The sequence below is a fragment of the Scyliorhinus torazame genome, chromosome 7 (assembly GCF_047496885.1).
Source record: "Scyliorhinus torazame isolate Kashiwa2021f chromosome 7, sScyTor2.1, whole genome shotgun sequence".
In the NCBI taxonomy this organism is placed as follows: domain Eukaryota; kingdom Metazoa; phylum Chordata; class Chondrichthyes; order Carcharhiniformes; family Scyliorhinidae; genus Scyliorhinus; species Scyliorhinus torazame.
The window spans coordinates 217432922-217459275 of record NC_092713.1 but is presented as its reverse complement, the minus strand read 5'-3'; the positions used below and the strand labels follow the sequence as shown (position 1 = coordinate 217459275).

The 26354-nt window shown below is 41.1% G+C and overlaps 1 protein-coding gene and 1 long non-coding RNA gene across 2 annotated transcripts in view; one reads left to right on the top strand and one right to left on the bottom strand.

Moving 5' to 3' along the window:
• ctnna1 (catenin (cadherin-associated protein), alpha 1) overlaps nucleotides 1–26354 on the top strand; it is a 199192-nt gene that overhangs the window by 51139 nt on the left and 121699 nt on the right. The window contains exons 4-7 of the mRNA XM_072512062.1: nucleotides 4993–5159; nucleotides 8206–8325; nucleotides 9004–9273; nucleotides 22716–22919. Of these exons, the coding sequence (XP_072368163.1) occupies nucleotides 4993–5159; nucleotides 8206–8325; nucleotides 9004–9273; nucleotides 22716–22919 (761 nt within the window). The remainder of the gene's footprint in view (nucleotides 1–4992; nucleotides 5160–8205; nucleotides 8326–9003; nucleotides 9274–22715; nucleotides 22920–26354) is intronic.
• On the bottom strand, nucleotides 1732–25133 carry LOC140426836 (uncharacterized). Its single transcript, XR_011948304.1, has 3 exons — nucleotides 24958–25133; nucleotides 8341–8481; nucleotides 1732–2102 (listed from the first exon to the last, which is right to left on the bottom strand). It is a non-coding gene; the product is annotated as an uncharacterized lncRNA (long non-coding RNA).

The following is a 26354-nucleotide window of genomic DNA, read 5'->3' as shown; positions in this document are numbered from 1 at the left end:
TTTAATTGGTTTCAATTCTTAATGAGCCAATTGTTAAACATTGGGAAAACTCAAGTTGTCTTCGGTTCCTGCCGAACTGTATTTCCTAGCCATCCCCCTCCCTGGCTAATGGGCTGATTGACCTATATTGGCGAGTGGTCTAGCAATGTTTCAGTTTTGAAAATTCTCATCCTTCCATTGGTTCCATTGCTCCTTTAAGCGGCCCATTGTGCATTCCTCATTCCCTTCACTCCACCATTCAAAACCTAGTCTTTAGCTGTATGGGTCTTATTTGCGATTTAGAAGGTACATTTTCACATTTATCTGAAAACATAGGAACAAAGGTTCCACTCTTTGATAAATTAGATGTTTTGATTTTGTGTGGATCAATTTGTAATGCAGCTCTAAAGAGTCAAATCTAGCCTTTGTTTACATGCTTGCTGTTGATCAGGATTGACTTTGTTACATGGAGTATCTTTAGTTGAAGAACAACTGCTAAGAATGGTGGAATGAGTTCCTTGCATTACACACCCCCTATTATTGAACCCATTTTGAGATTACCAACTGCTGCATGATGAATACTTATTCTGTGGTAGCTGCATTTTCTATTTTACACTAGTTCACGGACTCCTTTTATTTAAATAAAACCCAGCTCTTTCATGCTTTCTGTGGCAACCAAAATCAAAATGTACATGATCTCGGACACTGATCATGCAATGAAATGCAGGCGAAAACCTGAGTCCTCATATGGCAAAACGTATACAGTTCTAAATGATGCCATGGTTTCTGCCTAATAACTGCTTATTGTGAGCACGTGTAAGACTGAGGAAGGGGGGGAGGGGGGGGGGGAAGATTACTTCAGTGCACCTCAAGTACACACTCTGGGACTATTTTGTGTCCCACATCCCCCTGTCTGCATGTGTATACTTCACCCACATGACTTTAACCATTTGCTGCCCCCTACTTGTGGGTCTCACTGGAGATCATTGCCCATATCCATCCCATACTTTCCAATCCAACATTTATTTTTTAAAAAGTGAACACATTACACTATTCAGACCAAAACAAATTTATTTACAGAAGTGATCTTCCTGGCTTCAGAAACTGGCAAGAAAATGCTTAATTTGTGCGATACAGAAATTGCATAAGTTTTAAAACAAATTAAAATCCTGAAACCTTTTTAAGTAACTTTTCACTGAATCTTTGCATGACTCCACATAGGCTCACTTAGGCAGCTGGATTTTAATCGTGCTGATTAAGGGAGGGGTCCTAATTGGCTACCGGGAGAATTGTCTTCCCTGCAGAGGGTGCTGAAGAATTATTTTTGGTGGAGAGGAGAAAGTGTACATGTAGTCTGATGACAGTAGGTGGGCTGTTAAATGCTGGAAGAGAATCTAGATCTAAATTACCTATTCGGCACCAGTTCGTATGATTATCTGATCTAAATCTATCAATATATTCTGCTACTTCTCATGCTCTTCATAGTCGCCCCTTAAATGCATCAACACCATTTACTTCAACCACACCTGGTGATAGCGAGTTACAGATTTTCTCTCTGGGTAAAGAAGTTTCCTAATACTAATAGTCATGAATGCTGTTAACTGGTGCTGATTAGGTAAATGTGGCTTAGATTTAGTGCCTCATCCAGAAAGAAGGCAGCTCTCATAATGTAGCTGTCCTTTGTTCTACACAATTTAATAAATGCAGTTCCCCATACTAATGGGAAAGGGACTATCTTCATGCAAAAACAAAATCCTGCGGATCCTGGAAATGTGAAATAAAACAGAAAATTCTGGCAACACTTGGTTGCTGACCTTTCATCAGGACTATGTTATGTTGAATGAGTCATATTGTAGATTATGTTTCAGTTAGTGCTACTGTTAATTGGTACAGGAGTGGGAAGGTCTTTTGTTTTCCATAAAAAGCAAGGTAATCCTTGTGGAATTTGCAGCTGAGTCATTTCCTTCATTCAGCAGTCCACTGATGAAGTAGCCTTTGGCTCGTCATCTTTTTTTTTCCTATTTGTTTTTTAAATTCCAGCTAAAGAAAGTATTTTGACACCACGAGAAGTTTCTTGTGTTGCGGCATGTCCATTCTTGCATCTGCTTCACCTGAATAGTCAACTTTGCAAAGGAAACACATTAAATTTTAATTGTGTGCCATCACTGCACTGTGGGAAGGTCTACCATCATGGTAGTTTCTTGTATTATCATAACATTATGTACTATTATAAAATAGCTTGCATTTTCACAGGAAAAAAAAGACTGCAAAAAATTATTTTCAAAATGCAACTGAGTTTTAGCACGGCATGCAAACCAGCATGCTAGTTAAATGTCTTGCTTTTAGTTTAGTTCCAGCCTTTCAATTCCAGCATATATTCTTGTGTGGTTATTTTTAACTAGTCCACCCCCATTCCATAACTTAATGCAAATTTATTATCAATTCATTTCAGTGCTTTTGAGTATTTGTGCTCATAACTGGGTTTCCTTTGTGTCTCAGAACATAAAAATTGCCCATCTATATATTGTTTATGAAACTTGATTAATTGATGACTGAAGCAATGGTTTAATCCAATTTTTAGGTATAAACTACTTTGTGTATGAGGGCAGCATGGTAGCACAGTGGTTAGCACAGTTACATTAAACCTCCAGGACCCCAGGTTCGATTCCTGGCTTGGGTCACTGTCTGAGTGGAGTCTGCATGTTCTCCTCTCCCCATGTCTGCGTGGGTTTCCTCCCACACCCCAAAGATGTGAAGGTTAGGTGGAACTGCTTCCAATGCCACCACATCCTTCCTCAAATAAGGTGACTATAATTGGACACACTACTCCAGATGTGGTCTCAACAACACCCTATAAATTTGCAACAATACTTCTCTACTTTTATACTCCAGACCTTTTTCAATAAACGCTAACATTCCACTTGTCTTTCTTATTATATTTTTACCTGCATACAGACTTTCTGCGATTCATGAACAAAAATACCCAGATACCTCTGCCCAGATGCATTTTGAATCTATTTTCCATTTGGATAACTTGCCTGACTTTTTTTGGCTAAAATGGATAACCTCACACTCATCCACATTAAACAACATCTGCCAAATTTTGTTACACTCTGTCCCTGCTTGCAGCTCATTTATGTAGATTGTAAACCGTTTAGGTCCGAGGACTGAACCCTGTGGCACCCTACTAGCTACAGTTTGCGCCAGCCAGAGAAGGGCTCATTTAACCCGACCCTCAGCTTTCTGTCAGTCAGCCAATCCTCCAATCCAATTTAGTGTACTACTCCCAACCTTTTGGATCAATCTTTTTTGCGGCAACTTGTCAACTGCCTTCTGGAAGTAGGATGAGTAGGGCGCCGAGAATTCGCAACATATACCTCCAGAGGGGCAGACAGTTGGAGGGTTCTATCACTACTCTTGTATTACTGAGCAGCCAACGCAGATAACGTGTTGGGGTGGTACAGAGACTCGGACACCATATGGAGGAGGATGGAGGCAAGGTTCCCGTAAAGGGTCGAGCCTCTGGGCCCTAGTAATGGCACCACTTCCACTCTCCATCGAAATATACCTCGAACTGAGTGGTGATCTCCACTTTGAAGATATGTGGGCACCTCAGACAACATTACAAGCTAAGTGCCATGTCATTACTGTCTCCTCCAAATGGTTACCATTTGTTCGTTCGTTCCATCAGCTTTGGATTCAGCTTTTAAGGCATGGGAAGGGGCTAACGTGCTTGAGAGACCTGTTTATAGATTTGAGGAGATCTCGGCAAAATTCCAACTAGCAGGGACACAACCTATTCTGATATTTTCTACTGCGTGACTGAGTTCATGGGGTTTGCCCTGTCTTCCCCCTTTCCTGCTGGAGGAAATCTTACGGTTGGTAAGGACTGGAGGGGGGAGGGTCTTGAATATCTGTGAGCGGACCATCTCATTGGAATCTACGTTGCTTGATCAGTTGAAGGCAAAATGGGAGGAGGAGTTGGGACCCATCTTAGATGAGGATGTGCAGAAAGGGGGTTCTGAAGGTTAAATTCTACCTCATCCTGTGCACGGCTCAGATTTCTCCAACTCAAGGTGTTTCATCGAGCTCATCTAAGCAAAAGTAAGATGAGCAGGTTCTTTGATGGAGTGGGGGACAGGTGAGAGCGATGTTCTTGTGGGTCCGCCAACCTTCCCCTCATGTTCTGGTCTTGTCCAAAGTTGGTGAACTTTTGGGTTTCCTTCTTTAGCACTGTGTCAGCGGTTCTCAACATTGATCTGGAGCCTTGTCCAATGGTGGCCATTTTCAGGGTGTTGGACTTGCCAGGGCTGTGGATGGGGGTGAAGGTGGATGCGCACACCTTTGCCTCACTGATGGCCTGAAGGCGAGTTCTGCTAGAATGGAGCCGTCCGCTCCGCCTCGTGCCTCAGGCTGGTTGGGTGACCGTATGAACTTTTTATACCTGGAAAAGGTCAAGTACACCGTCAGGGGATCGGTAGAGCGATTCTACCTGAGGTGGCAGCCATTTATCTCTCACTTAATTACCATCAGCTGTTTGGGCAAGGTGGTGGTGGGGGGGGGGGAAACGACGACGACGACAGGGTTGATTGGTGGGGTCAGGGGTGGATGGGGATATTTTGGATGTTGCTTTTGTTGTGTTTTTCTATATATCTGATTTCTTGTGTTATTAACACGACAATTGTACCATGTTTAACAATTTATATGCAAATTCTTGTGTCCTTGCAACGTCCTGAAATGTTTTTAGACCAATGGGTTATGTTTGAATGTGATCACTGTTTTTAAACACAACAACTAATTTGCATACAGCACGGCTCAAACAAATGAATGAGAAGATGTTTTTTGGTGTAACTGGTCGATTCCAGCTTTGAATTCTATTTCACTTTATTCTGGTTATTTGTTTTTTATTTTAAAAATGTGGATGTGTAATTCTAACCTATAAAGTAAAAATATTCCAATTTGCAAATTTGTGATATTTTCCTCCTTTACTCTCCCTTTTAACTTTTAATATAGGTGAAATGATGAGAAGTGCTTCATCAGAGTTTGCAGAGGATCCTTGTTCTGCTATGAAACGTGGCAATATGGTTCGAGCCGCACGAGCATTGCTGTCTGCTGTTACTCGCCTTCTTATCTTGGCTGACATGGCAGATGTTTACAAACTGCTTGTACAACTGAAAGTAGTAAGTTCCGCACTGAACATGTTCCCATTTAATTTGAACTTTTCTGATCAGTGTTCAAATACGTTGTTGTTTGAAAAACAAATTATGCAGACAATTATTCACAAAGCAGGGAAATATTTATTATTCCTATGTGACACTTGGGAACAGTAGGACAATATTGTTCTGGAAATTTCGGGGATATAGCATGCTTCATTAAAGATTGCACTTTCAATGTATGATTGGAAAAAGTCACTGATTTTCAATAGGGTCATTGCAGCAGAAGTGCTTCCTTTCTAGCTGGCTCAGTCCATGGAGACTTGTATTTTGTATAATACTCTTCAGGGACTGGTGGTGCTTTGGGGTTAGATACAGGCCTTTTATATTCTCTGACCTAGATTCAAATCCAGGCCAGAGTGTGTGGCTGTAATTTGAATCCCATATTCTACAAGAACTAAAAGCTTGAGCAAACAGATATTCTGTACTTTCAATGGACTTTATTGCCTTATTTCACAGACCATCATCTTTTGCAATGAAATGAGCTAATTAATTTTGGAAGAATTATTTGTTTGAAGTAAAACAACTTTGATAATGAATTACACCATACATTTGGTTGACTGAGCCTTTGTTGTACTGATTATGGTGAAACGGTTTTGACTGTAGGCTTTTTTTAAATTTAAAAATATATTTTTTCGAGTACCCAATTCATTTTTTCCAATTAAGGTGCAATCCACCTACCCTGCACATCTTGGTTGAGGGGGTGACCCACGCAGACACGGGGAGAAAGTGCAAACTCCACACACATAGTGACCCGGGCGGCCAGGATCGAACCAGGGTCCTCGCCGCCGTTGGGCAGCAGTACTAACCACTGCACCACCACCATGCCACCCCAGACGAGTGTTTTTTTAGCCATAAGTTTCAGAAGTGAGTTTATTGTAATATACAGTTATGGTTTTCTATGTGGCTTTGTTGGTTTTATTGGGAAATTATTGACATTAGATGTAAGGAATTTGTATTGTCAACTTATGGACGTTATTGAATTCCCTTTGTCAATCTAATATTATACTACTTTCCACTTTCAAAAAATGCATTTTATGTTTCAACTTTACTTTAGTTGCATAGCTGGTAAACAATGGAGGGGAAGAGAAGGAAACAACATGATGCCATTTTGGGTCACCTCCCACAATCACCAAAAACCTGAGATGCTTCCACGTGGATATAAATATTATAGCTTTAGTTGCAAGAACTTAGTCCCATGCTGTCATGATATCCATACTAACATATCATGGTGCAATCACACACACACATACACACACACACACACACTGATGGACAGGTAGATGGACCAATCAACACACACACAACATCACAGCCAATCACCAGTGAGAGCGCACGCACTATAAAACAGGGAACACCACAGTTCCTGCTCATTCTACCAGGAGATAGCTCAGAGCACAGAGCTCACAGCATGCCACTCAGACATACACCATGTGCTGAGTTCCTCTCTAAGATAGTGCTAGGGCTGGGTCCACAGGTTAACTGGTGAAGTACGAACCACAGCCAGAAGTTAATAGTTATTATTGTACAGAATAATAAAACAGAGTTGTACCAACTACAACTGTGTTGGTTCGTTTGTGTATCGGAACACCCAACACGACACATGCCTCAGTTCCTTCTACCTGCAGTTCCTTCTACCTGTTGAACTCAATGTCCTGTAATAAGGTGTGTGGGAGAGAATGCATTTTCTAAGTCACACCGTGGAGGAAAATTGCAGCATATTTCTGCAATCATGGCTCTCCGTGAACAAGGACCTTGTGTCAAGTGATATTTCTGCTGTTGCCATTTCCCTTTAATTTGCACACCACATAGTACAAGAGCACCCCCTTCATCCAACCATCCAGCTAAAAGCACCGCCACTTGGGTAGTGCCCGTTAGTAACTGACTCTCCTCACTGCTGGCATGTGATTTTTTTTTTTTACTTAATTGGATTTTTTAAAAAAGGGGGTAATGAAAAGGCAGGCCCTGGGTTGGTTGGTGAGCCTGTGTCGCCCGCCGCACTCAGTGGTGGAGGATTCGGGCCCGAAGGGTGACTGTCCGAAGGTTGTCAGCGTCCAGTGTCGGGAGCTGATGGTGCTCATGAGGCTCTCTGCAGTGGGGTGCAGGGCTCACTCATGCCTGACACTGTGTTGCCTCTCATCCCCTCTGGGGGACTCCCAGCATCTGGCACAACAGAATTGAAGGTTCTTTTGTTTTTCTGCCTCTGTAGATAGTTCACGCAGTGTCCGATTTTCCCCCCCCCCCCCCCCCCTCCACCAACACCCCGACTCCCTCCCTCCCCACTATCCTCCTTTTCCCCCCTCTCCCCACCATCCCCCCTCCTCTCCTTTCTGTTGGTACAGAGGCGAGGGTATCCGGTTTCTCCAGCGCAAAGTTTAATGCTTGTACCGTTTGTTTTTTAGTGCAACTGTGTTGCAAACAATTTTAATAATCAGAGTATCTCCCCCCCCCCCCCCCTCCTCCGTACGTTGGAACTGAGGGGAGGGTACTCTGTTTCTCCATCACAATATTTGTGTTTGTACCATTTGGCCTTGTACATTTTTTTTTACTGTTTTAATAAAAAGATATGGCCAATCCCCCTAACCTGCACGTCTTTGGGTTGTGGGGGTATGACAGTTATGGGGGAGAATATGCAAACTCCACACGGACAGTGACATGGGGCGGGGATCGAACGCGGGACCTCGCCGTCGCGAGGCAGCAGTGCTAACCACTGTGCTGCCCTACATGTGATTTTTAAAAAAAATCCATGTTAACTGTTCAATTCATTGAGCCACATCAGGCAAATAGAGTGAGGCTAGGAATGAGAGATATCGTTATGCTGCATGAGGCCTGATTGACAGGAGGATTCCCAAGAACAGATAAGTAGTTGCGAGTGAGCTGCCATTTACAATAGACTCGTGAGCATGATCACCAACTCCATTTGCCTAAATTGCTGGCCTAGAAATTTTTGTACTCTTGTATTATGCATTTAATTTTTGTGAATGTACACACAATCAGTTTCACTCTTTTCTAGGTTGAAGAAACCCTTGTAAAAGTGAGGAATGCCAACAATGAGCAAGAGCTTGGAATACAATTTAAGGCATTGAAACCTGAAGTGGACAAACTGAACCTTATGGCAGCCAAAAGACAGCAGGTATTCAAAACTTACTTGTATGATCACAGACATGGAAATGGTGAAGATCTTTTTCATATATGCAGTCCAGAAGAGAGGATGTTGCCAAACTATACGCAGAGTGTTTTGGTAACACTAAGAGGCAGCAATAGTTGGTTATAGATGAGATGCAATAATCTGTGTTTTAGGAAAAATATATTTAGAAGTCTCTTGGCTTGACTGGTAATTTAAAGCATGCACCTAGATGTGCTTTTCTTTATTAAAATGCTGTATGAATGCAGTTGTTGGTAATCCATCTAAAACCTTTTCAGGACATTTAACAATCTATCCATGCTTCATTCACTTGGACAAACTGCATTTTTTAAAAGCAGTTCTTGGGTTGTTTTAAAATTGTTTTCTTTAGATGCTCAGTTTAATGAGAACTATTTAATAGGAGGCAGGTAACAAAGAAGGCTAATTCACCAAAGTGAAGAATTTTAGTGTAATGTGGCTATGGTTGGGATATACTGAAACAATATTTAATGCTAGTTTTTGGATGGTATGCAGTTCCAACCAAGTTACAAGAATTTGAATGACTCCTGTGGAAAATTTAAGGGGGGTATCTAGAATAAAAATGCAACAAGAGTATGATTTGTCGCTGCTGAGATTTATAGATAATTTAAAATCTTGGTGTAATGTGGTATGGTATTTCTTTTGAAGGAATTGAAGGATATTCACCATAGAGATCAAATGGCTGCAGCACGAGGAGTTCTACAAAAGAATATCCCCTTGCTCTACACTGCTTCACAAGCTTGTCTCCAGCACCCAGATGTGGCTGCTTACAAAGCCAACCGAGATTTGATCTATAAGCAATTGACGCAGGCAGTTACCGGCATTTCAAATGCAGCTCAGGCAACTACATCAGAGGATGTCGCCCTTAGTCAGCAAAGTAGTGCTGGTGAACTGGCGGATGCTTTGAATCGCTTTGATGTGAGTATTTCCGATAAACTTTGACATTTGAAGTAGATACTATTCTTCAAAATTAAGTAAATCATTTTGATATTGTATGTAGTTCCGCTAAACGTTTTGTATGACATGCACATGATTATATGAACTTGGTTACTTTATTCTTGATGGTCAATGAACACTGGAGCTCAAATCAAAACTAGAAAATATTGTAATTAGGGTGGTTCAGAAACAGGTGGAGTGACGTGATTGCAAACTATGTCGGCTAATGCTTAGGCTGCAGGCCAGATCTTGCAAACTACCTTCATGTAACCAGCAAAGCCCCTACTGGTTCTTTTCGTCTTTCCTCTTGCTGATTCTCATAATTGACTTAGCTTCAGGCTTAGTAGACTTTGATAAATCAGGGAGCAACCTTTACTAGTTATCTAGATTTGAACATTTTCAAGTGTTGAGGCTGAATAAATCAGTTTTCTAAATTGGGGAAGGATGAAGGATGGCAAGGCTTCAATATTTTTTTCTGGGTCTGTTTTGTTTTTAATATAGGCATTTCTTTGTATATGTGGAGTTCTGTCTTTTTGTGTATGGGTTTTAACTGTGACTAATAGTGTAGTCATGGCCTACCCATGGGGGTTTAAGTCATGTATGAGGTTCCCAGTCCCAAAACATTTGACATAATTCAAGGAAAGATGCAAGTTTGCTGTGATTGTCTAGCCCTCGCCAAATTTGTGGCTCTGATCAAGTGTGTCATGTCCGTGCACAGACATATTTACAAAAGCAGAAACAGAGCACTTGTGGGCTATGTGCAAATGCTATCAGGGGCTACACTGCATCAAACAAATCCTTTTATAGCTACTGACACGCAATGCCTGACTCGTGCAGTGCCATGTGGGGAATAAGCACAATGTTGCAGGTTAGTGCCATAGAGATGGAGGTTAGGATCCAAGTCCAAATTGATATGCACTAAAGATGAAAGTTTGGGACAAGTGGTACAATTGAACAAGCAGGAAGACTGTGCCACCTTTCTTTTAGGCTAGTACTTCAATTGGATGCAGTATTTGCCTTAATTCATTTCTAAATTTTAAAAATGTGAAGAGAAGCTGCTGGAAATCCCCAGCAGGCTGAGATGCATCTGTGGAGAGAGATACACCTTTAATCATTCCGCCACGGATGCATGCTGGCCTGCTGAGTATTTCCAGCATCTTCAGTTTATATTTCAGATTTTCAACATGTGCATTCTTGAAAATGCTATAAACTTGCTGGTTCTGTTTGTTTTGGATTTTCACACGTGTTTTCCTTTGGGAAATCGTGGGGAAGCTTTGGAAAGACTAGCAGGGTAATTATCAACTTGTTTTAACCGCATCATGAATGTTCCTTCCATGCCCACAAGTCCTGAAACGGGACTTGAATCCGGAGTTTCTGGTTCAAAGCAGTGATGTTCAGCACTGACCTCCCTATATTTGTTAGTGTAAAGTTACTTTCTTTAACTTGCATATCCTCCTTGTTCAGATTTTGGTTCTCATATAGTTTAAGCTTTTCACCGTGCTTGTCAGAGGAAGCCTGAAATTGAGGCAGATTGGCCCCGATATTGCGGTAGTAATGAAAGCAACGCTTTTGCTGTCATTCCTCTTCTGAAACTTAGAGCAACCTCATGAGTCCATGCATGCATGGTTAGAAGTGGAAATTGAGAAAATGCTCTCAATGATTCTGTCCTTCCCCATTGGATGCATTGTTGAAGTCACCCTGGACTAGATAATCAGTTAGAAATTACTGAACCTGTAACATAGGAGATAATTTAGCACTTTGAACCTAGCCCTCATTTAATGTGAAATTATTGATCTGTAGTTAATTCCATTTATCTGCATTTGCCCCATATTTGAAGGTTAAGTGTTTGGAATCCTCTTCCCCCAACAAACAGCAGAGGCTGGGTTATTGAATGTATTCAAGACTGAGTTAGACAAATTCTTGATCAACAAGATTCTTTTGGGGGTACAGGCAAGAAAGTGGAGTTAAGCCACAATTTGATCAGCCATGATCTTCGAGTGCTGTAGCAGATTCAAGGGGCTAAATGGCCTACTCTTGCTTTCTTATTACCTTTTCTGTTCCCTGTATTATGTTGAAAACTTTAATCAAATCATCCCATAACCCTCAATTCCAGGGAATATAGCCCGATTTGTGTAGTCTCTCGTAATTTAGCTCTTGGAGTCTAGGCATCACTCTGGTAAATCTCTGCTAAATCCCTACAAGGCCAATGTATCTGAAAGAATACTGCCCAGAATTGCTCATAGTACTTAGATGTGGTATGAGCAGGGCTTCTACATAGCAGTAACATGAATTCTACCCCATGTATTCTCGCCCTCTAGGTATAAAGGTCAGCATTCCATTAACCTTATATTTTCTAATAATCTGTATACCTGGACCCTCAGTGTTTCTAACCTTTCACCATTTAAAAAATTATCCATTTATCTTTTTAGGTCAACCATGGACTGCCTCACGTTTGCCTGCATTGAAATTCATTTGATACAATTCTGCCCATTCTATTCTTCTATCTAGGCTGCTGCTGTCTATTTTTGCGTCATTGGCAAATTTGGGCATGCGGCTTTTTATAATCTAATTTGTTAATGAATGCAGTGAATAATTGAGTACGCAACACAGATTCTTGCATGATGCCAATAGTCGCACCCTCCCAGTAGGACTACCTGCCCGTTATCCATACTGTGTCTTGTCGCTTGACCAATTTCCTAACCAGCTCAATAATCTGTTTTCGGTTCTATGAGCTTCAACAACTATAGCTAACTCTCTAGTGAGACACTTTAACAGATGCTTTCAGGAAGCCTATATGAATAATATCTATAGACCCCTGTCCACTGTCTTAATCACCTTTCAAAAAATTCATTGGGCATGCAAACCTTTCACAAATACATGCTGCCTCCCTGATGAACTGAAGATTTTCAAGATGTTAAGCCACTCTATCCGTAACCCTTAAGTTAAAATTTGCACTTAATTCAGAAAATTTGTTATGCAACTGGTTACCACCATCATGCCCAGAGCAATCCAGGAAACTCAGAGGATCGGCTAAGTTGAACCCTGTAAGATGTAAAATTGAAAGGTACCAATGCAGCCCTATTCCTTATCGTGGTTCAGGTCCTCAATGAAGTACTTAAATGATGAAATGTGTATGTACTTCAGTGCCTGCAATATATAAATTATGTATTGCTTTGTAGATTTAAGATAATTTTAATTCAACATTACCATTCTTTTAATATCCCATCCACAACTTTCCTCTTGCCTGCTTATTTTGTCTATTATGTAACCACATGATTGTATATTTGTATGTTTTTAACTTGATTAGTCTGTAAATTTTTAGATAAACTCATAGTCTTTATTAGTGTCACAAGTAGGCTTGCATTAACACTGCAATTAAGTTATTGTGAAAATCCCCTCGTCGCCACACTCTGGCGACTGTTCTGGTACATTGAAGGAGAATTCAGAATAGAACATTACAGCGCAGTACAGGTCCTTCGGCCCTCGATTTTGCGCCGACCTGTGAAACCACTCTAAAGCCCATCTACACTATTCCCTTATCGTCCATATGTCTATCCAATGACCATTTGGATACCCTTAGTGTTGGCGAGTCCACTACTGTTGCAGGCAGGGCATTCCACACCCTTACTACTCTCTGAGTAAAGAACCTACCTCTGACATCTGTCCTATACCTATCTCCCCTCAATTTAAAGCTATGTCCCCTCGTGCTAGACATCACCATCCGAGGAAAAAGGCTCTCACTGTCCACCCTATCCAATCCTCTGATCATCTTGTATGCCTCAATTAAGTCACCTCTTAACCTTCTTCTCTCTAACGAAAAGCGCCTCAAGTCCCTCAGCCTTTCCTCATAAGATCTTCCCTCCATACCAGGCAACATTCTGGTAAATCTCCTCTGCACCCTTTCCAATGCTTCCACATCCTTTCTATAATGCGGCGACCAGAATTGCACGCAATACTCCAAATGCGGCCGCATCAGAGTTTTGTACAGCTGCAACATGAACTCATGGCTCCGAAACTCAATCCCTCTACCAATAAAAGCTAACACACCGTACGCCTTCTTAACAACGCTCTCAACCCGAGTGGCAACTTTCAGGGATCTATGTACATGGACACCGAGATCTCTCTGCTCATCCACACTGCCAAGAATCTTACCATTAGCCCAGTACTCTTTCTTCCTGTTATTCCTTCCAAAATGAATCACCTCACACTTTTCTGCATTAAACTCCATTTGCCACCTCTCAGCCCAGCACTGCAGCTTATCTATGTCCCTCTGTAACTTGTAACATCCTTCCGCACTGTCCACAACTCCACTGACTTTAGTGTCATCTGCAAATTTACTCACCCATCCTTCTACGCCCTCCTCCAGGTCATTTATAAAAATGACAAACAGCAGCGGCCCCAAAACAGATCCTTGTGGTACACCACTAGTAACTGGACTCCAGTCTGAACACTTCCCATCAACCATCACCCTTTGTCTTCTTCCAGCTAGCCAATTTCTGATCCAAACTGCTAAATCTCCCTGAATCCCATGCTTCCGTATTTTCTGCAGTAGCCTACCGTGGGGAACCTTATCAAACGCTTTACTGAAATCCATATACACCACATCAACTGCTTTACCCTCATCCACATGTTTGGTCACCTTCTAGTCTTTTGGAACTTGTGGGAGGAAACCAGAGCACCCAGAGGGAAGCCACGCAGACACTGGGAGAACGTGCAGACTCCGCAGAGACAGTGACCCAAACCGGGTCTCTGGTGCTTTGAAGCAACAGTGCTAACCACTGTGCGACTTTGTCACCTTTTTGCAAGTTATACTGAAATTCAGCCTTCTGGCTGTTCCTTGAAATACAATTATGTTCTAGACTCTAGTAATTCCCTGGTAGCAGTTATTAGGCTTAATGGTCTATAATTACCTGGTTTCTCTCTCGACTTGCTTAAGTAGTGGAGAACTGGCACATGTAATTTTCCAAACTGAAGGAATAGTTCCAAATCAAGAGAGTAATGGAAGATTGCAGTTGGAGGATCTGCAATGTTCTTGCCTATTTCTATTAAAATTCTATCAAGCCCCTTCTCAACCTTCTGAGGAGAACAACCTCGGCTTCTCTAATCCATCTGTAACTGAAGTCTCTCATTCCTGCAGCTATTCTCGTAAATCTTTTCTGTACCTTTTCCAATGTTTTCACATCCTAAAGTATGATGTTTAGTTTAAAATATAGTACAGTAAAGATGCTGTGGCAGACAGTTAAGGAGGTATTTAATAATTATAAGCAAAGATTTATCCTAGTGAGAAGGATTCTTTTGGTAAGGGTGCATCAATCCATTGCTAAATAAAGAAGTTAAGAATAGTTTCAAATTGTAGAGAACACTGTACAATTTGACGAAGATAGGTCAGAAGATTGGACAGATTTTAAGAACCAGCAAAGAATGACTAAAATATAAAGTAGAATAGGAGAGAAAGCTAACTCCATGAATTAAAAAAGAGATGGAGTTTCTACAAATATTTAAATGGGAAACGAGTAATTAAAGCAAGTGTTGTCTGGAGAGAGTGTGTCGGGGAATTTATAATGGGAAAACAAAGAAATGGCAGATGTTGATCCAAAATTCTATACAAGTTTAACATTGCTGCTCTTTTTCTATTCTTGATATTTGTTTGCATTTCTTGTGGCCTTACTAAACTGCATCACTGCCGCTTATTTTTGTATCCATTTCCCCAGATTGATTTATTGTTTTACCGCATTAAGACATTTATTTTCCCAGGAATGGTGGCCTTATTCTTCCTCCCGTTCTTATCTATATTGTAATTTGCAAATTATATGTACCTTCTGCAAGTTTACTGATGCTTTCCTACATTTTGGCACAATCATAGAATTTACAGTGCAGAAGGAGGCCATTTGGCCCATCGAGTCTGCACCGGCTCTTGGAAAGAGCACCCTACCCAAGCCCACACCTCCACCCTATCCCCATAACCCAGTAACCCCACCCAACACTAAGGGCAATTTTGGACACTAAGGGCAATTTAGCATAGCCAATCCACCTAACCTGCACATCTTTGGACTGTGGGAGGAAACCGGAGCACCCGGAGGAAACCCACGCACACACGGGGAGAACGTGCAGACTCCGCACAGACAGTGACCCAAGCTGGGAATCTAACCTGGGACCCTGGAGCTGTGAAGCAATTGTGCTAACCACAATGCTACCGTGCTGCCCAAAACTCCAAATATGGAATAACCCATATTAACCTCCACTCCAATTTTGGTATCATCCACATATTTTTGAATACTTAAGTCGAGATCGTTTGTGAATGGTGAACAGCAATTATGGTGGAACGTTGCTGCCCATCATTTGCAAAAATATTTTTCTGTCAAATCAGTCCAAGAGCTACACTGATAGACCTGAGACTAAATTGTATGTCGGAACACTTACTTTGGGAAATAGCGTATGGTATAGCAAGAACTAGGGGGCTGGTTAGCACTAGATGGCTAGTGTGTTATTGTAAGGATCCTTCCTGCTTATTCGCTTATTTCCCCTTTTAAGTTTGCCGTAACTTTTTTTTCATCCATGAGTGATTAATGGGCATCTCACTTTAAGGCAAGCAGCCTGTACCTTTTAATTCGAACAGAAGAAACCAAAAGGCTCTGCTGGTTTAAACTGCAGACAAGGGATGGATGGGGTCTCGGTCTGATTGATTGGCTGGTGGCCAATGGATTGGCCCAAAAGGTTGTGCTCTCCCCGGTAACCGCTAATGATTGGATCCAAATTCACTGGGATGTTTTCAGAGTCCTGAGGTTTAATTTTGATTTCAGTTTGACTCCTGGCAGCCCCAAGGAAGGTCTGCTATCCTCTCCTCCAGAAAGGCTGTGTTTCTGAACTGGAAGTGAGCACCTGAATGAATCTATGTACAGGAGAATCATTACAGGCTGTGCAAACAAAGTCCAGAACCGACCAACACTCTCTCCACAAAGGTGAGGCCTGAATGCAAATCTTGAACTGAAAGCAAAGTTTGAAAGGCAATCCGGTGTCTCTCCAGAAAGTCTGTTGCCTCCTGAGTGCTGCATTTTCCAAACCACATAGACCCTGAATGAACGAATCTACAAAGAAGATCATTACAGGTTGTAACCGGACACAGGAAGCTTGCTGTGAAGAAAGTATGCCAAAAAAAAACATCTGACGCAAAGACGCTTATCTTTTGACCTTCATCCTTATTTGTTTTACCCTTTCCACCCCTCTGTGTTTGTCTGTCTTATGTGGGTAGAGGATGGAAGCAGTTAAAGTGGGTATTAGCTTGTCGTTGCTGCATATTTCATTGTCCCTGTTATAGATTAACAGCAATTGTGTTTACATTTACAAACCTGATGACTAATTATTGGGCAGCCAAAAGCCAAAGCCTTCGGGTATTTTTATAAGAATTATTGGTTAATTCACTGTGTTAGGATTCCGGGGCACATGGGGCTGGAATTGACCGTGCACTAGCCCAGGGTGTGGTAACATTATTCAGAATAGCACTAATTTGTTCAAGGTGAGGCAGATTTGGGATCTGCCCCTTCGTCTTTCCTCGGAGAGTGGAAGGCAATGGCAAAAGAAAAGCTACCAAGAAAATAGCTCAGGATGAAGCATCAGCCGATAGTGAGTCAAGGACCTGTCTTCTGGCAGATCACACATGATATAACAGCAAGAGCTAAGAAGTTCAGTTATTGAATGTTGTGCAAGGACCCTGGGAAGCAGGAGAAAAGGGAAAATCCAAGCAACTGCAGAAACAGAACTGCTGAATTCTACACGTTTCCAATATGTTGAAAGTAAAGTTTTTTTTTTTTCCTAAAAACCATCACCTCATCTCTGGACTTTAAAGAGCATCCTCAAAATGTACCAACATAACCATACATATTGCCATCTATTAATACCCATTTTATTTCCATCTGTGAAGCACTTTGAAGATATGTTTTTCATGTTACAGGCACAACAGGCGTTCAAGTGTTTGCCTCCTGTTTTCTCCTCCTCATAAGCTTAGATGCATCTTTTGTTGTATTGATTACTGAGATGTTAGCATTACATTTTACAGGCCAAGAGTTATAAATACCCTACTAGCATAACCCATTGTTCCTTTCTGATCTCCACTCACTATCCGAATCATCCTTTAATCAAAAATATCAACTTTATATAATGAGCAAATTTCCAAAGCTGCAAAGATATTTAGAAGTGTTTTAAAAAATATATTTCTTTATTCTCCTTTTTCGCATTTTCTCCCAAATTTACACCCACCAACAATAAACAATAATCAGTAATAATCAATAATTAGTAACAAATATGTCAATCCCCATATCGTTAACTACGATCCTATCCTCTCACCAAACCCAAAACATTCGCCCACATGCTCACATAAACAACTGACAAAAAGGAATCAGGAATCACCCATGGCCACCATTAACACCCACTGCCACCCTCCCACCCCCAACTAATGTTCGGTGTTATCCAGTTCTTGAAAGTGCATAATGAATAATGCCCATGAATTGTAGAACCCCTCCATCCTTCCCCTCAGTTCATACCTTCTCAATAGTCAAGAATTCCAACAGATTCTCTCTCTTTCTCCCCCCCCCCCCCCCCCCCTGCCACGGCACAGGGGACCAAAACATATGAACGTGGTTAGCAGGGGCCCCCCCGCAACGTTCACACACATCTTCTACTCCTTCAAAGAATCGGCTCATCCTCTCCCTCGTGAGGTGTGCTCTGTATACCACCTTCGGCTGTATCAGCCCCAGCCTCGCGCACGAGGTGGAGGCATTCACTCTCCGGATCACCTCACACCAGAACCCCTCCTCTATATCCTCTCCCAACTCTTCCTCCCACTTTGCTTTGATCCCTTCCAGCGGTGCCTTCTCCTCCTCCAAAATAGCTCCGTAGACCGCTGACACTACCCCTTCTCCAGTCCCCCTGTCGTCAGCACCTCCTCCAGCAATGTGGAGGCCGGCTCCTCCGGGAAGTTCTGTATCTCCTTTCTGGCAAAATCTCGAACCTGCAAGTATCTAAACATTTCCCCCTGCTCTAGCTCATACATCGCTTCCAGCTCCTTCAATCCTGCAAACCGACCCCTAAGAAACACATTCCTCAGTGTCTTAATCCCCTTCTCCTCCCATTTCCGAAAATTTCCATCCCACCTCCCTGGCTCAAATCTGTGGTTCCCCCGAATCGGCATTTCCCTTGACCCTGCCCCCAACCCGAAGTGTTGGCAAAGCTGCCTCCAAATTATCAATGAAGCTATTATTATTTAGAAGTGTTTTAATACTTGTTTTCTTCCTTAATGAGAATTGTTCAGGGAGTCTTTACACTTCCAATATGTTCTTTTATTCACATAATACACCACGATTTTGCTCTGCCACGTTTTCATGACATGCATCATTTGGGAAAAAATAAGGTAAATGTAAATGCAAATCTAAAAGGCCAATGATGCACTAAAACTTGAGATGACCCGATGACGAACCTCTAACACTGATACTATAATGTATTCCCAATAATACTTTAAAATTTTATCTTTGCAGCTTTGGAAATTTGCCCATTGATGCATAAATTTGATGATTGTGACTATTTTTAAAGGATAATTTTGATAGTGAGTTGAGGTCAGACAAGAGCACAAGATTAACTTGATGGGGCTTGTATGATTTATTATCAGGAATTTATAACTGTTGACATGTGAAATATAATGCTAACATCTCGGTGATCAATATAACAAAAGATGTCTTAAGTATCTGAGCTTTTGTGGAGGAGGAAACAGAAGCGAGACAGAAACTTGCAAGTCTGTTCTGCCTTTAAAATGGAAAATATATTTCACACATGGGAATAAAATAGGAAATCGAAAAGTGGGTTAAGTGCTAAATTTTGAGGATGCTTTTTAATATCCAAGAGAGACGAAGTGATTGGTTTTAGGAAAACAATTTGATATTATGGTTAAGGCAGTTGAGACCCTTGCCACTGATGAAGAGAAAGCACAAAGCTGGATATGCAGGAGCTTAGGCTAGCCATTACATTAGCGATAAAGTTGGATAAATCAATTGAGGGATTTTACGCTAACAATGCGATTTTTAAATTACTGTATTGGGTATTATAGAACATAGAACATAGAAAATACAGCACAGAACAGGCCCTTCGGCCCACGATGTTGTGCCGAACCTTTGTCCTAGATTAATCATAGATTATCATTGAATTTATAGTGCAGAAGGAGGCCATTCGGCCGATTGGGTCTGCACTGGCTCTTGGAAAGAGCACCCCACCCAAACTCAACACCTCCACCCAACACCAAGGGCAATTTTGGACACTACGGGCAATTTATCATGGCCAATCCACCTAACCTGCACATCTTTGGACTTATGAAGCAACTACTGACATGCTGGATGATGAGACTTGGCCTGAAACAGGATATGACTAGAGACATAGAATAGACATAGAATTTACAGTGCAGAAGGAGGCCATTCGGCCCATCGAGTCTGCACTGGCTCTTGGAAAGAGCACCCTACCCAAGGTCCACACCTCCACCGTATCCCTGTAACCCAGTAACCCCACCTAACCTTTTTGGACACTAAGGGCAATTTAGCATGGCCAATCCACCTAACCTGCACATCTTTGGACTGTGGGCGGAAACCGGAGCACCCGGAGGAAACCCACGCACAAACGGAGAGAATGTGCAGACGCCACACAGACAGTGACCCAAGCCGGAATCGAACCTGGGACCCTGGAGCTGTGAAGCAATTGTGCTTTCCACAATGCTACCGTGCTGCCCTTAAGAGGACTATTGGATGGTCTGGAATCTATCATTTAAGGTGGAGTTTAAGAAATAAACTTTGGAGGCGATATGGATGCAGTGAGATTTGAGGTTTCTATCAATGGGCCAAGCCACAGGTTGCACACATTCGATGACAGCCTAACTGAGCATTTGGTGATGAATTAGGTGTATATGCAAGATTTTCAGAAGTGAATAATGACATTTTCAGTTATCCCATCGCTTGATTTAAAGATGTTTTTGCATTTCCACAACCTGGTGTTAAACTGATGGTCTTGACTGTGCAGTGGGGTTTGGTAGGGAGGTGGAGCAGAATGTCATCGATCTATACATGGAAATTGATCCCTTTTTTAAAAATCATGATCTTTTAGGTGAAGCAGGTAAATAAGGAAGTGGAGAATAATGAAAAATGGAACTTTGCATTCTACCAGAGATGAGTATGAAGAGGTGGGAAAATAAACCATTGTTGCAGCTACTCCAGCCAAATGTGATAATTATAAGTGAGACCATGCAAGAACAAAGTATTCTAAGCTCTTTTTGAGGGAATGGGCAGAGGGAGTTAATTGTTCACGATGCGTAACTTAAGGAGACATTTTTAGGTAGATAGAAGTGTTGTGGTAAGGAGTTTACCTCTGTAGCGTGTGTGTGTGTGTGGGGGGGGGGGGGGGGGGGGGGGGGTTGTGGTGTGATGGTTGATGGCTGTGCGATTCAGTGCTGAACGTATGGTACAAATGCACAAGGTAATGCATTTTGGGGGTTTCCCCTGAATATAATAAATGCTGTAGCAACGCTGTCAATATAATTTAAAGTTTCTAATTTTGTAGGCACTTGGTTTGGTGAGATCCCTGAACTGGTAAGAATTTAACCGGTAGAAACTGATTTAAACTCACAAGGTGAATGCGGGAGAGTTGTTCAGTAATGAGTTAAGAGACATTGCAATTAGTTGTCTCATTTATGTTAAGTTTCCATTAATTGACACTGATATGTAAAGGGGCTTCAGGTGACCTCTGGCAGGTGATGTATAGTGAGAGTTTTGTGCAAAGGCTGTTGGAATGAAATAAATGGGTGTTTGTGAAAAAGGAACAGAACTTTAGACTCTTCATATCACAGCAACTAAAACATCTAACAAGAGTCTCTGAATTTTTGTTAAGTTACTTGATGGACTAGTTCTATAAAATGTCTTTTGCATCAGATTATATCTCTTCATTCAAATACACTAAAATGTTTCTGTATGTTCCTTCAGGGCAGCAGTGGAGATGGTGCTGGATTATTTCACTGTATTAAGATAATCGAGTCCTTGAGTCATCTGACCTCAGGATGTATGTCTGTTTTAAAATACACCAAGCCTTGTGCTGGATTGGATTCAGAATTGGGGTTAATTACTTATAAATTAAGTGCAAGTGTTTCATACGGTATGATTACATCAATTGTATCACTAATATGAAACAGTTATGTTGAAAATTATATACTTTCTCCACTTTCATTGTGTTACCACTTAATGCACTTCATTTTCTCCCCATTGAATGTTGGACCTCTCTCATTAAGTTTAATTTATTACATTCTGAATACAAGTTATACCAAATTAATGACATTTGTTTTTGTATTTGTACATTGAAGATCTACAAATGTAACTGTTTCAACCCGAGTTATTGAAAAATTACTACCTGATTTCTACACTTTGCGTATTAAATACAAAAGGGACAATTGCTGTTGGAAGTTTTTTTTTTTTTAAATATCGAAAGGAAGGTTTTAGTTCAGAATGGTCGGTAGAGGAAGTGGGTAAGTGCTAACCTTGAAATTTGAGTTGCTGGCCTGACTTTCAATTGAACTGATTTGGTGTAGTTGAGTTAGTATTAGCCTTCCTCATACGCAGGGACTCTAGTGCAGGGACTCTAGTAAAGGATAGGGAAGTATGAGAAAATTCCATTTGCTATATGGTCAGGCAGAGAAGCTTGTGAACAATCTGTCTTTTTCATCTTACCTGGGGAAGAAAACTTTTGGTAATAATGAAATTGAAAAATTCTTTAGCTCTTCAGAGCTGGATCATAATATAATTTTACACTTCCATATTTGCAGAAATGCTGTGTTACCAAGATTATTTCAGTGAAAATCTAATTTGTTTTCAAGGATGTATTTATGATAAATCGTTTTATGTTTTTGCCTCTAAGCACAAATCTTGCTAATTGAGTTTAGACAAATTAATTAAATGTCATTACTATAAGATGTGTGCCTCTTATTGTATGAACTTTCAAAGTTTTAATGCTATGGATGAATGTCCTTCTCAATATTGAGGCTGCAAAAGTACTTGAGCGGTCATTTAAAATCTATGCACGAATATATATTTGTGGGAAAAATCTTGAAATGAATTAATGGCCTAAAGCAGCACCAGCCAAGGATGAATTCTTATACTGGGGCAGTGGGAGATAATACTTTATGAACTTCAGGTTTTGTGAAAAGGATGGCTGGCAGTGCTTCTGTCACTTCAGATGCAAGCTGGAAAACGTGAGCTTTTAAAATAATCTGTAGCTGTAGAACTGCACCACATTTTTTGTCTAACTTGTATGCATATCTGTGTTATTCATGATTTGATTTCAGAGTATATAAACTGATATTTGAAGTGAGGGTAGAGTGCTCTACTAAACATTTTTTTTTTCTCCAATAGAAACAAATAATTGTGGATCCCCTGAGCTTCAGTGAGGAACGTTTCAGACCATCTCTGGAAGAAAGACTTGAGAGCATCATTAGTGGGGCGGCACTAATGGCAGATTCGTCTTGTACACGTGATGATCGTCGTGAGCGAATCGTGGCGGAGTGTAATGCAGTGAGACAGGCTTTACAGGACCTGCTTTCTGAATATATGGGCAATGTGAGTCAGATAAAGTTCATTTTAAAATTTAAATCTGTTTGGATCCAGTGTTTATACTAGGGCACATCTTTCCCATAATAAAGAGCTGAATGATTAGACTGGTGATCAAATTATTTCACAATGCAGAATCCTATTTGAAATTGATAATCGATGAAGTTATATTTTGTGTTAATAATGTAGGCATAGCAAATTGTGAAATGGAGATATTTCCCTCCTTTGGGTGAATTTATTTGCTTGCATAATTAAATGATCACATTAAAAATAGTAGTGTTGTGATCCCTGAAGAATCTAATTTCACGTTTTAAGATTTTTACTGTAAAAATAGCCAAAAACATTGACGTAAGAACTAGGAGCAGGAGTAGGCCATCTGGTCTCTTGAGCCTGCTCCACCATTCAATAAGATCATGGCTGATCGTTTTGTGGACTCAGCTCCAGTTACCTGCCCACTCACCGTAACCTTTTATTCCTTTACTGTTTAAAAAAACCTACCTACCTTTGCCTTAAAACCAGTTAACATTTAACGAGGTAGCCTCAACTGCTTTACCAGGCAGGGAATTCCACAGATTCACGGCCCTTCGGGTGAAGAAGTCCCTCTTCAACTCAGTCTTGAATCTGCTCCCCTTTATTTTGAAGCTATGCCCCCTAGTTCCAGTTTCACCCGCCAGTGGAAGCAACTTCTCTGCTTCTACTCTATATATTCCCATCATAATTTTATATATTTCTATAAGATTCTCTCTTCACCCCCCCCACCCCCCTCTCATTCTTCTAAATTCCAATGCTTTTAGTCCCAATCTATTTAATCTCTCCTCATAAACTAATCCTCTCAACTCCGGAATCAACCTAGTGAATCTCCTCTGCATACCCTCAAGTGCCAGTACATCCTTTCTCAAGTAAGGAGACCAAAACTGTACACAGTTCTCCAGGTGTAGCCTCAACAGCACCCTACACAGCTGCATCATAACCTTTGCTATATTCTGAGCTAGTTTACTCTCATAATCTATCTTGCTTTACTTTATAGCTTTTTCGTGGCTTTCTGTTGACCTTTAAAGATTTCCCAATCCTCAAGTTCCCCACTAACCGTTGCCACTTTGTATGCATTTTCTTTCAATTTGATACCCTCCTTTATTTCCTTATTATCGATGGCTGATTCCCTTTTCCTACAGTCTTTCCTTTGCACTGAAATATACTTTTCCTGTGCACTGAAAAATCTCTTTGAAAGTCCTTCACTGTCCTCAATTGTCCCACCACAAAGTCTTTGCTCGCAATCTACCCTAGCCAGCTCCTCCCTCATCCCATTGTAGTCTCCTTTGTTCAAGCACAAGACACTGGTTTTGGATTTTACCTTCTCACACTCCATCTGTATTTTAAAATTCAACCAATATTATGATCACTCCTTCCGAGAGGATCCCTAACTGAGATCATTAATCATTCCTGTCTCATTACACAGGACCAGATCGAGGATAGCTTGCTCACTCGTAGGTTCCATTACATACTGTTCGAGGAAACTATCACTGATACATTTTATGAGCTCCTCAAGGCTGCCCTGACTGACCTAGTTTGACCAATCGACACATAGATTAACATTCTCCATGATAATTGCCATACCATTTTTACATCAGTTATTTCTTTGTTTACTGCCCATCCCACCGTCGTATTATTATTTGGTGGCCTATAGACTCCGCCTATCAGTGACCTCTTCTCCTTACTATTTCTAATTTCCAGCCAAATGGATTCAACCTTTTTCTCCATAGAACCTATATCACCTGTCACTACCGCCGTGATTGCATCCTTCAATATCAGTGCTACACCACCTCCCTTAACTTCCTGTCTGATACCCCATGATATTTAACTCCCAGTCATGACCATCCTGCAAACATGTATCTGAACTAACTAAACACTATTTTTAAGGGCAACTTCTACTTTAAACTATGGCAAGGCACTCCTCTCATATTTATCATACATCGTGAACTCCACGGAATTACTGTCTTTGTGCCAAACGGTCCACGTTGCTCCCAACTTCTAATAGATTTGCATTTACCTGTTTCGTCAAGAAGTAACTCCAAGTGCCCGCCTCCAGGCACTTCCTTTAGTTTTCTGAGAGTCTCCTAAAACAACTACCTCTAGCCATGCCAGAACAAATCTGGAATCCTTAGATGGCTTCACGATGTGTCTCTTTGACTAAAGACCGTAGATCTCCCACATCTTGCTGTGCTAGTTTGCAAAACCAAGAATGATCTCATCATGAAACTGCTGATTGTCTGAGATATAGGGAAGCCTGTAATCTGATCTCAAAAATAACAGCCTCTGTATTCCTCCCCATGGCAACATGAAACTCATTAACTTTGCATCCAGGTAGAAATGATTTAGCTATTAACTGCAACACTTTTTCATCTTAAGAAGTAAATAAACAGTTTGCAGTACAACTGGTTATAAGCCAATACTTTCAATACCTCCCTGGGATTTTGCAAGACTGAGCTCTGAACTGAGATTGCTGCCATTGTCTCAAACTGTGAACACTTGCACCGTCGCCCCAATAACACAATCTGGGCCTCGCTTTGATCTTTAACTGCCCTGGGCTGCTTGTTGAGCAGAATTCAGGTCACATCATCCCATCCCAAAACATAACAGTCTTATAAACCATATACTGTACTGGATTATGTAGTTTGTCGATACATTCTGCCCCGAGAGGTAACATGACAGTCACTTCATCTTGAAGTATTTCGACATGGAATGGTGTGGAACTTTCATGATGAACGTAGTAGAAAACAGTAACTGATGTCTCCATTGTTTTTATACCAATATAGACTGGGACATAAGTAGTGTAAAGGGCAGAGAGGGTGAAGAGCTTCTGGATGTTTTCAGGAAAATATTCTTGATCATTATACTTCTGGGTTAACGGGGAAGAAGCAATGCTGGATCTGGTTCTGAGGAATGAAGTGAGTCAAGTGAAGGGCCCCAAAGCATTAACCTGGACCTCTGCATCATTGGTCCAATGACATTGCCACTACACCACTGTCTCCTCATAAAGGATGTGAAGGCTTGGATAAGGCGCAGAAAAGATTTACAAGAATGGTTGCCAGGGATGAGGGACTTCAGTTACAAGAATATATTGGATAATCTGGGGTTGTTTTCCTTTGAAAAGAGAAAGTTGAGTGGAGATTTGATAGTTGTGCTCAAAATCATGAGAGTCGAGACAGAATAGATAGAGACACTGTTCCCATTGAAATGTTGCGAACAAGAGGGTAAATGGCAAAGAACCAACGGCAATATGAGGAAACACATTATTTTACACAGCGAGTGGTTATGACCTGGAATGCACTATTGAGAGTGTTGTAGAGGCAGGTTTAATTGTGGTTTTCAAAAAGACAATTAACTGTGTACCTGAAGAGAAACTTGTAGTGTTATGGAAAAAGGAAGGGGAAGGAAGACCAGCTG